The 11,073-nt window shown below is 53.3% G+C and overlaps 1 protein-coding gene across 1 annotated transcript; it reads left to right on the forward strand.

Moving 5' to 3' along the window:
* Positions 1–1,967: 1,967 nt before the first annotated feature.
* NT5M (5',3'-nucleotidase, mitochondrial) lies at positions 1,968–10,523 on the forward strand. Its single transcript, XM_027656490.1, has 5 exons — positions 1,968–2,802; positions 6,125–6,225; positions 6,587–6,647; positions 7,046–7,160; positions 7,337–10,523. The coding sequence occupies exons 1-5, from the start codon at positions 2,539–2,541 to the stop codon at positions 7,492–7,494; spliced, it is 699 nt and encodes a 232-aa protein (XP_027512291.1). The 5' UTR covers positions 1,968–2,538; the 3' UTR covers positions 7,495–10,523.
* The last annotated feature ends 550 nt before the right edge of the window (positions 10,524–11,073 follow it).

An 11,073-nucleotide genomic window follows, 5' to 3' on the forward strand; every position in this document is an offset into this window, starting at 1 on the left:
GGGGACCACCCCGCCATACGGCCAAACCCTCCCGAGTGCTGGCACTGCACGAGAAGTGCAGATTTAATCCCTCTTGTCCCTTGGGAACGTGGTGGTTGTCCTCTGATTCCGTGTAATGTTCGCCCGGATATCGGGGAACGGGGTTTGAATCCCGCTGGTTGACTCGGTTTATGTACGTGGGAGTGTGTTTTCCATCCCTCGGGAGCTGCTACGGGCAGGGAATGTGTCAGTGCTTCAGTATCCATGGAGATGATGGAAGCCTGTGTGGAGATCACTGAATTATAGACCATCCTGAGCTGGAAGTGTTGAAAATGATACAACCTGTCTAATATTTTTAGTGGCTTTAATGAAACCATTTAATTAGTTGTTTTAGCTTATGTGTTAGGCCTTAAATCACTTTTAGCCAGCATACAGCAAAAAGTTGTCATAAGGCAACTTTTGCAAAATGACAGCTTGGGAAAAGTACTAAAACTGTATGTTTTGTTAAAAGTTAACCTTTAATGAACAAAGCCTGTGAGAGAGAAATGCATTGTTGAAACTGGACATCTGGAAACAAGGACCTTTTGCAGAAACCAGCAGATAAGGAAGAAGACTAACAAAGGCTTGATATTTGTGTCAGAAAATCCCTACCAGGGGAAAAAGATGCTAGAAAGATGAACTAATTAGCATAAGCAATGAGAGATTAATAACCAATAGTGGATGGAATACTAATTAATGAAAGGGAATTATGTAATTTAGAACCAATGAACATTAATTGATTTGTTAAAAATGTATAAATACGTGAAAATGGAATTAATTGGTGTTTATTCTTCCCGATGATTTTGGAGGTATTTGGCAACAGAAGGGACCCACAAGGATCATCCAGTCCAACTCCTGACAGTGCCCAGGACACCCTAACAAACCCACCATGTGCCTGGCAGCGTTGTCCAAACACTCCTTGAGCTCTGTCAGCCCTGGGGCTGTGACCACTGCCCTGGGGAGCCATAAATTTGTATGTATTCCCTCCCTGCTTAGTCAGGAACATCCAGCTGTGTTGAAATCCCATTCCTTGCAGGGAGCAAAATGCCTCCAGTGGGAGTGAAAGCACAACACAGACTTGAACTTCCCCCGTTTGCCCTCCCAGCCTCACTGCTGGGTTCACCACCCAGCCAGTTCTCCTTCCCTCACTGTGACCTTCCCCAGGTCACCTGGTCCCTACAGTGCATTTTCATGCCCTTTTTATGATCCAAGGATAATATATTCCACTGGAAAACATTCTGGACTTGAAAAATTAAATATAGTGGAACTGTATTATTGCTGTCAAGCAAAATCTTTCCCAGCTTAGCGATTGCCTAATCCTGTCAGTGCCACTTGGAGAACTGCCCTTTCTCCATCAGTTTTAACCCTCACAGCACTTTTTGACCAGATCTTTGGTCCCGTGTCAGAACATTCGTGGTGCTGTCGGTGCTTCTTTGGGGTCCCGGACGCGGCTTTTTGGGCTCCGGCTTTTAAGGGTTCCCGTCACCCATGGGGACAGAGCTGTGTCACACGGAGCGAGACCCTGGCCACAGCGTGTCCCCTCCGCGTGAACTGCCAGAAAAGGGTGTATTTTATGCAAAGATCACATTACTGTGCCCCTACACATCTGCGCCCCCAAAACGCACCATCTCTGCAGGCAGGGACGGACATGGGGGCAGAGGGCGGGATCAGGGACAGGGTCTGCAGTAAGCGAGGGGAAACAGAGAATCCCCAAGACTGAAAGAGAGGGAAACTGAGGCCGGGAGGAAGGGAAAGGGGAAGGAGAAGGGGAAGGGGAAGGGAAGGGGAGGGCGCGGGGCCCGGGCAGCCTTAAAGCGGGCGGGCGGCGCGGAGCAGCCGCGCTGTCACAGGCGCTTGTGCCGCTTTAAGGCGGTGCCGGCGCTCCGGGCTCGGCCCAGCACCGGGAAGAGGAACTGGGCTTTGCACTGCCGGGTCGGGGCATCTCCGGGCACCGGCACCGGTACCGGTTTCCCCCCGCCGCCCGCTCCGCGCTCGCTGCCAGGGAGGGATGGGGCGGGGAGGGGGAGGACGCGCTGGGCGCCAGGACGGACCTTTGCATCCCCCCCGCACCCCGCCGCAGCCCCTCTGCTCCCCCTCGTATCCCCCCCTCCGCTCCTTGCTTCTGCTGCAAAGGGATGCGCTTGCCACGGCTGCCTGCTGGCGGGGTGCCTGCTTGAAATAAAGGCTCCTCTTTTAGCTGGAGAGCCCCCCATCTCCTTCCTCAAGCCCCTCATCCCCAGCCCTGAGACCCTTATCCCCTTCCCCAAAGCACCCCATTCCCTGCCCTGATCCCCATCCGCTGTCCTGAGCCCTCCATCCCTGAGCACCTGTTCCCTTTCCTGAGCCTCCCATCCTCTGCCCCAAGCCCCTCATCCCCTGCCCCAAGCTTCCCATCCCCTTCCTTGAGACCCCCATCCCCTGCCCTGAGCCCCTCATCCCCTTCCCCAAGTCCCTCTTCCCCAAGCCCCCTTCAATCTCCTTCCTGAAGCCCCTCATCCCCTTCCCCCAGCCCCCTCCACCATGATTTTGCTGAGCTGCTTCTTGCACCTGCGGCCCCGGGGCTGCAGCCCCTTGGCAGGGCTGGGCAGGGGGCTCGGCCCCGCCGGGGGGTCCCGCAGGGCCCTGCGGGTGCTGGTGGACATGGACGGGGTGCTGGCCGACTTTGAGGGAGGCTTCCTCAAGAAGTTCAGGGCCAGGTACCCCGACAAGCCCTACATTGCCCTGGAGGACCGGAGGGGCTTCTGGGTGTCGGAGCAGTACGGGCGCCTGGGACCTGAGCTGAGTGTGAGTTGTGCATCCCCCGGCTCTGCGCGTGCTCTGGTTGGGGCTGGAGCTCGGCCCCGCGGGACCCCCTGACCCCCAGGTCGTGGGTGCAGTGCTGGGGAGGGCTGTGGGTGCTGGCCAGAGCTCCAACCAAAGCACAGGTACAAGTCTGCATACAGTGTTGTTCTAGTGTTGCCTTTTTTTCCCAGAAATCCAGTGTCTCTTTCATAGAAGCATGGGATGGTTCGGGTTGAAAGGGACCTTAAAGCTCATCTCGTTCCAACCCCTTGCTATGGGCAGACACACCATCCACTAGACCAGGTTGCCCAAGTGGTCTAGTGGTCTTTTTCCCTGTATTCATGGATGGAGATACATGCAAGGAAAGGAAATGTTTCAGAACATCTGTCTTCAAATACCTCAAATTGCATAGCTGGCTTTTTGTAGCTCTGATTTGGACACATGGATTGATACTGTTCCTAGATGGATTATTTAGCTCCTCGACAGCAATGTGAGGGGTAGGATGCAGCACAAAAGTTGAGAGCAAATCATGCAATTAATGCTTCATGTAAAGGCTTACTTAAAATTAAAACAACCCCAGACCCTCCATGCCTGAAAATTACTATATTCATTTTAGTGATTAAAGTCTAAAAGCAGAACCTCTCTTTATGTTGTACTTTATCATTTAACAATGGGCTGACCATAGCAGAGAGTTGGTTTCTGCCTCTTCAAGTTTCCCATCTCATCCATGGATTGCAGTTGCACTGGTTGAAGGGTGTTACAGCAGATAAAAGTGCTCCTGTTTTCAGTAGGATGATGGCTACAAGGAAAGGAGCAGGAATAACGTCCGGAGCTCTCCCATGGGCAAAGTCCTAAACATCTTGATGAGCTAAAGGAATAACGTGTCCTCTCTGTGTGGGATTGATGAAAGGGAAATGGAGAACGTCATTCATGCAGTAAAGCAGATGTTAAAAGTTTGGCAGGGGTAATGCATGATAATGAATTTTTCTTCCTTGATCTTAACTACGTTGGATGTGTTAAATGAAGTGAGCTCATCTTGTGTCTGCTGTGATCACGTAAAACCACCGAAACCTTGGGCTGAACAAGGAGCAAAATTTCCACAGATTGACCTCAGAGCAGTCCTGGTTTCACCCATGGTTTCAGAACAGGGATGAAGAGAACAGGATCTGCTTTGTGGATATGGGCACATGGGCCATTCTAGTCCACCTCCTCAGACAGAACCATTGACCTGATGTAGGGGACCAGAAAATAGAAGCTGAAGAGTCCAATGAGCTACAGGTCCCAGCTCTGAAAGAGAGAACAGCTCAGCAATGCACTGAGCACACAGACCTGGAAGGATGGGAAGCCCTGGACAGGCAGGGAAATTCCTCATGGGGAGACATAAGAAGAAGGAATTTGAGAGTGTATCCTTCTGGCACTTGGTGGGATTCCCAGGCCAGGGGATTTTTCCATCTCCTGGGCCAGCTTGATGGTTGTGCCACAGAGCTGAGTGGGAGCTGAGTGGGTCTTTTCCTCAAGATGAGCTTAGTTCTTCCCTCCTCAAGCTTGATTACAAAATGCTTTTTGACATAATTGGAAGCGAGATAACTGCGGAAGTCCTTGCTGAAAGAAAACACTTCAATGCAGTTTGAAGAGCTCTGCTGCATCAGGCTGTGTTTTTCAGGTGTCTCTTGTGCAACTGCAGTCAGTGTCTTAAAAATAGAACATCATTGCTCACTAATTTGAAGCAGAGCAACTCTAGTTTGAATGTTTGCCTGACCCCATGGCAAACTTTTAGGGCAGCTGTTCTTGCCATGGAGCTAGAAGGCATTTCTGCTGGCTCTCTGCACAAATCAATGTGTTTCATTTTGGACAGCCATGAAGAAGGCTTTTATTCCCTCCTCTGATCCACCGATGTTTTCTGCTGCTTGGGCAAAAGGAAAGAGTGCAACAGAGTCTCTCCTTTTTAAATTGGGTGTCTGGTCTTGTCGTGTTACATGGGATTTTTTGAGAAATACAGGATTTGATTCTGGCATGTCATGTTAAAAGCTCAGTGCCCAGATATGTGATGGGTTGATGCATTTACCTTCTTGAGAGGAGGCGAGATGTGCATCCAGTGTCCTGGCACTGGATAAAGCAGGATAGGACTCCTTAAGTGATCCTGTGTTTGCTCTGGGGTATTGCTGCCCTGAGCTTTGTAGTTCCTAGTAAAGCCCCAGTTGCTCAGGGTTGCCTGCTTTATTCCCTCAGTACAGGCATAGTAAAGGCAAAATGTGGTGGTTACTCACTAGATTCCCACTCATCAGGCAGGAGGGAACTGCCAAGTGCCAGGTTATAGGAAGGCTGGGATGGGCTTGAAGTTCCTTTTGTCCCTATTCCCCTCCCTCAAATTTAGAAACAGAAATGTTCAAAATGAAAATCAGTCCTTCAGGGCAGAGCTCCCTTCAAAACTTCTCCCAGCTGCATCTGCAGCTCCTCAGCTGCATCACAATACCAGGACAGGGCTGCTTCTGCTTCTTCCCAGCTCTCCTCCCCAAGGACCTGGTGTTTGTGCAAAATAATTGCTTTCCTTGGTGCCTGACAAGCTGTTACCTATTTGAGGCAGTGCAGGGGATGCTGTTCTTTAGAGCTGTGCTGGATCCATAGCAGGCAGCCCCTGGACTCTGCCCTCATCCCAAGGTTTTGCTCCCTGTGGTCTCATCTCTGTTCTCCCTGTGCTGTACCGTTGCATCCTGGCTGCTGACCTGGATGTTAAGTGTTTCAAATCCTTGCCTGGAGATGCTCTATTTGCTTGGTAGACCTTGCCCAGGCATCCCTGAGGAAGAGCATCTGCATTCATCCTGACATGTGGTTCATCCTGTAATATACTTGCTCCTGGGAGAGCAGCCCGGCTGCTATTTTAAGTGATCTCATGGAGACAAATAGGCCAGACAGCATCTGTGCCTGAGCAGCATCATATTACAGCAGGGCTACCAGGCCATGTCAGCTGGATCCTCGTGGGTCCATCCCTCTGGACCCACACCCAGGGTTTGGGTCAGATCTGGATAATCTCTTGTGTTTTGCCTTGAAGGAACGTGCTGCTCCCTCTCTGTCTGGGGCTGCAGAGGCAAAACTAAGTCTGCTGCAGAGCATCTCCAATCTAAATTGGATGGAATGGGTGCAGATTGGCAGGTGGGGAGCAGAGGCACCCACAGAGGCGAGGGGAGTTAGCAGGAGGGGACTGGAGCTGGTGCTCCCACCTTTCTCACTGTCACCATCCTCTATCCTAGCAAAAGGTGAGGAAGACTTACATGCCAGAAGAGTAGCAAGAAGCCCTGTGCAGTAACTGCTCTCTTTCTGCTCACAGGAGAAAGCCATCAGCATCTGGGAATCCAAGAACTTCTTCATCGAGCTGGACCCGCTCCCTGGGGCTGTGGAAGCTGTGAAGGAAATGGCAAATTTGGCAGAGTGAGTAGGAACCTGCCCCGTGGTGTGGGGATGGATGGGGGAGTACCTGTGGCTTTGCAGGCTCATCCACCTCCTGGCAGAAGAGCTGATACAACATCAGCATTAAAAATAAATTACTCCCAGCCACCAGGCATGGGAGGAGAGAGAAGGCTTTGATTCCTGGAGCAGTCACCAAGAACATCAGCCATGTGCAGCCCCTTCCCGTCAGCTCTGCTCTTATGCTGTGGGTGTGAGTGAGATCCTGTGAGATGGGGGATTAAATCACCCTGGTTTGGTCTGTGTGTGGTGGGGGGTCACCTTCGGGGTCCTGCCTGCTCTGCCACATAGTGACACTCTGCCCCTGTTTTTCTCCTCGTGGCAGCACCGACGTGTTCATCTGCACAAGCCCCATCAAGAAGTACCGCTACTGTCCTTATGAGAAGGTGAGCAGGTCCAAATCTCAGCTCCCCCTCCTGTCCAGGCTGCCCAGCAAAGCCAGCTGACCCCTATATGCCTCCAGCTGTAAAATGGCAACAACATTTCCCTGTGCCATCAGTTTTGTCTCTAAGCATCTTCACAGAGCAGCAGCTCTGCCATCAGCCGAGCTCTGCCTTTTGCATGCACTGAGGTTCTTGGTCTTAGGATTTCATCACAACATCAAAAGCTGCTGGGCTTTAAAAGAACTTGTGCTCCAGCAGCATCCAAATCTATCCCACTAAAGAACTTATTAAGAGAGAGATTATCCCTGTGTAGGGGCCAGGGCTGCTTCCACTCCACCAAGCAGCCCCTGCCCCATCCATCAGCCTTCCCTGAGCTCACCCCCTGCCTCTTTGCCTTCCAGTATGCCTGGGTGGAGAAGCACTTTGGCCCTGAGTTTCTTGAGCAGATCATTCTGACACAGGATAAGACAGTGGTTTCTGCTGACCTGCTTATAGATGACAGACCTGATATAACAGGTAAGAGGTGAGGGCTGAGGGAGTGCCTGGATGCAGTCGGTGATGAGTCCTTCCATGCTTGATTAGGCTCTTTATCAGGGTTTTGTGTCTTCAGGCTCTTCACGTTGGAACAAAGTCAACCTCAGTGTCTTGCAGATGAGTTGTCCAGAGCAGTGACCTCTCTCCTTGCTTTGCAGGGGCCGAGCTGAACCCCACCTGGGAGCACGTGCTCTTCACTGCCTGCCACAACAAGCACCTGCAGCTGAAGCCCCCCAGCCGCCGGCTGCACTCCTGGTCTGATGACTGGAAGGCCATTCTGGACAGCAAACGCCTCCCACCCAGCCAGGCCACCTAAACACCACCCTCCCACGGCCACCTGGGGCTGCAGCCATCCCCTCGTGTCCCTGTGGAGTCCTGCTGAAGGCCGAAAGCACGGATGGACAGACAGACAGACGCTGTCCCTGCTGTGGAGAAGAAGAGGAGGGTGAGCTGAAGCACCACAGCCACCTGGACCTGGAAAACAGACCCCAGCCCAGCTGTGCCACAAGAGACCAGCAGCAGGATTGGCCCTGTGGACCTGACAGCCTGGCTGGGGGGCATTTCCCACTGGCTCCTGGGGTCTCTGTGCTGCATCTGCACCCCCCCCTGGCATTTCTGATGGACAAGGTCCCCCCTCAGAGTGTCACTACCCTTGTCTGGTGCACTGCAGGGCACAGACTAACTCTCTACCCTCCCCTCTGCGTTACAGTCGGGGATCATGTGGGTGGTTGGTTTTGTCCTCACAGGCTTTCATCACAAGGGGCTGCCTCGGGGGGTGTTTCCCCTCCCAGTGCCTGGATCTGCGGAGAGGGGTGGCTGGAAGGGCTGGGGGAGCAGGTGGATGCTGCCCAGGCTCCCTGCACTGGCTCAGCTGGGCTGTTTCTGGCAGCTGATGCAGTGGGATGGCTAAGTGCTTCTGCGCTGGAAGAGTCCCTGCAGGGGGATATGGGGACAGTACCATTCCTTCCACAGATCAGTCTGTGCAGAGAGAGCCCTTGAGGCACTGTCACACCTGAGATGTAGCCATGCTCCAGCTGGTGGAAGGGATCCCCACTTGCCCTCATCCCCAAGGAGCTGCCACAGCTTCGGAGCTGGGGCTTTAGAGCTGATTTGGGATGAAGAGTGGGGCTCTTCTCCCAGCTGCTCATCGCCCATGAATCACTCACTCAGAGCATTTCTGGGGCAGCAAACATCCCAAAGCCTTCGGTGTGGAGCTGCCTGGGAAGATGCCACTGGAGAGGGGAAGCTGGGCTGGTGGAGGAGCTGCAGCATAGCTGAGAAGGGGGTGAAGCAGAGGCCCCATGGGTGTCCAGAGGACAGCTTTGGGGTTGTGATTGTGGAGGATTGCCACAACCACTTCCACGGATGCTGTTTGCAGTTCTCACATGCTGCAAGGGAAGGTGTTTGGGTGAATGTTGCTGTTAAAGGCTGGGGAGCTGGTTTCAGCTGGGGTAGAGTTAATTTTCTTCACAGAAAACAGCCCCATAGCAGCCGCTGTGAAGAAATTTAACTCTAAGCCAGCCAAAACCAGCACAGGAGCCCATCAGTGGTGCCCAGCAGGCTGTGTCACAGGGTCAGTTTGTTCTGCAGCTCCACCACTGTCCCGACTCTGTATGTCCGGGGTCAGAGCATGTGCCAGCCACCACTGCCAGGTGTCTGTGCTGGGCCTGCTGAGCTCTGGGAACAGCCAACACTGCTGGCAGGCTGCAGGTGAGCACCAAAAAGGGAGCGTTTGGACCAAAAGACAGCTCCAAGATGGATGCTTTTGGCATAGCTGTGCCCACATCCTCTTCCTCCCTTGTCTGGCTCGTTCCTGCCTCTCTGAGCCCACACCAGTCTGGCCTTGAACTGCAGCAACCTGTCTGGCACCAGAAAGCAGCCACTGCTGCTGCTCCTCTGCCCAGCCCCAAGAGAAAGGACATCCCAGCAGCTGGGAGAGCCTGGCATCCCCTCCCTGCCTACGGCACTGCCATAGGGCAGCCACGGCCCAGCTGTCCCAAGTGGGAGCTGGCACTGGACTGCCTCGGGCAAAGCCCCAGGGATGCACCAAGTGCATCCCTGCTGACCCCACAGAGGCCATCAGCCCTCAGTGCTGTGTGTCTCCACACTGTCTGGGATCCCACCGTGTGCTCCTGACCCAAGGACTTGCTGGCTGCAGGGGTAAAATTCCCCCCTGGGACACATAGCCCCACGGGCAGAGGTGGTAGCCACGGCTTGGCTGAGATTAGCCACCCTGTGCTCCTTGCTCACACCTTTGGCTTGGCTCTCCCCTCTCCTTTTGGCTCTCCCCAAAAGGACATGAGCTTAAAGCTACATAACCAACGAATAAACCAATTCATCAGTGGCAGCCAGACCTCCCCATCTGGGACCTGGAGAGGTTCTGGAAGTGGTGCTTTGGAACCTGTGCCTTCCCTGGCTCCTGCAGCAGCAGGGACAGAGCCTGCATTGACTTGAGGCTTTCTGAAAGCAGTTCTTGGGATGGGGGGAGTGCACAAAGTTGACATGGTTGGCCCAAGGTAATGGGAGTTACATACCACAAGCAATTTTTTTTCCTTTTTTTTTTGTTTTTTTTTTTCACTGCTTAAACCACTGTGTGCTTCTCTGGGTGGTGAGTTTGCTTTGGGGAGGTATGCTTGGGATGTGCAGCCACCTGAAATGCAGCTCCCTGGCCAAGAGCTGCCTTGGATGCAGGGTTTGCAGGCTGGGAGCTGGGACAATGTGGGAGCACCGTGGGCAGCCCCCACAGCTGCTGAGCATCACAAACCCTTCGGCTCCACCAGACCCCCACTGGCTGTCGGCCCCTCTCTGCAGCTGGGGTGGCTTCATGGGATCCAAGCTGTTTTTTTCCCAATGGTACCATGTGAACACGAGCTGCCCAAGCTCTCCAGAGCCTTCTCACTGCCCATCCTCGAGCCAAAACAAGCTGGCACATCATTACAGCAGCTGCTCAAACCTGTCATCTTCCCCCAAGGCTGGGGCAGACCCAAGGGACGTGGCTCTCTAGGGCCAGCGGGTCTTCTCCCTGTGCTGGGATATGATGCCAGAGACACCACACGGGTTCACACCAAATATGCTTGAAAGGAGAGCTGGGGTTGTTCGTGCTTGATGCTCTGACTTGATGCACAGAGATCCTGAGCAGGTAACTGGCCTGTTTGCTCCCACCACACTCGGGACCAGGAGGCGACTCTCCCTTGTTGATGGATCGGACTGTTCATCATTCAAGCCCAAATGTGTCCAGCTGGGATACACAGAGCTGTTATTTTTGAATGTACATCTATAGACCTGAGGCAAATGAGGAGCACTGCAATAAACACTGAGGTTGATTGTCATCCAGCTGCCTAGAAATGGAGTTTGAGTTTGCAGTTTCCAAGAGATGGATCTGTATGGGAATGGGGGGGGGGGGGGGGTCACCTCCAGGCTTGGGAATGTCCCCCTTGTCCAAAAAACGTGGAACCAGCCCTGCTGCCAGCACCCCATTAGACACAGTCTCTGTGGGCAGAAATAAAGCTGAGGGGTGGTTTTGGGTAGAGATCATCTTCCTAAAGATCTTTCATAGTAAATAAAGCCATGAAGTGTGTCTGCTGTTGGGCCACAGAGCAGAAGCTATTAAAGGGGCTGGGGCTGTCACAGGCTGGCTCTCCCTAGGGTTTTGTACCTTACTGATCACTGGTGGCTGCTCCACATCCACACACAGAAGCTGTGAGGTGTCTGTGGGCTTCCCTTGCCCACTGTGGGGCCAGGACACAAGGATCCCTGTGTGACCAGCACCTGCATGCTGTGAGCAATGCCATAGCCCAGCTGGACACAGGGGACCAAAGGCAGAGAGGAAGGACTGTAGGATCATACCAGCAGGGCTGGGAAAATCATAGGATCATGGTCAGTGCCACAGCTCATG

The sequence above is a fragment of the Corapipo altera genome, unplaced genomic scaffold (genome assembly GCF_003945725.1).
Source record: "Corapipo altera isolate COAL_440 unplaced genomic scaffold, ASM394572v1 104, whole genome shotgun sequence".
In the NCBI taxonomy this organism is placed as follows: Eukaryota; Metazoa; Chordata; class Aves; order Passeriformes; family Pipridae; genus Corapipo; species Corapipo altera.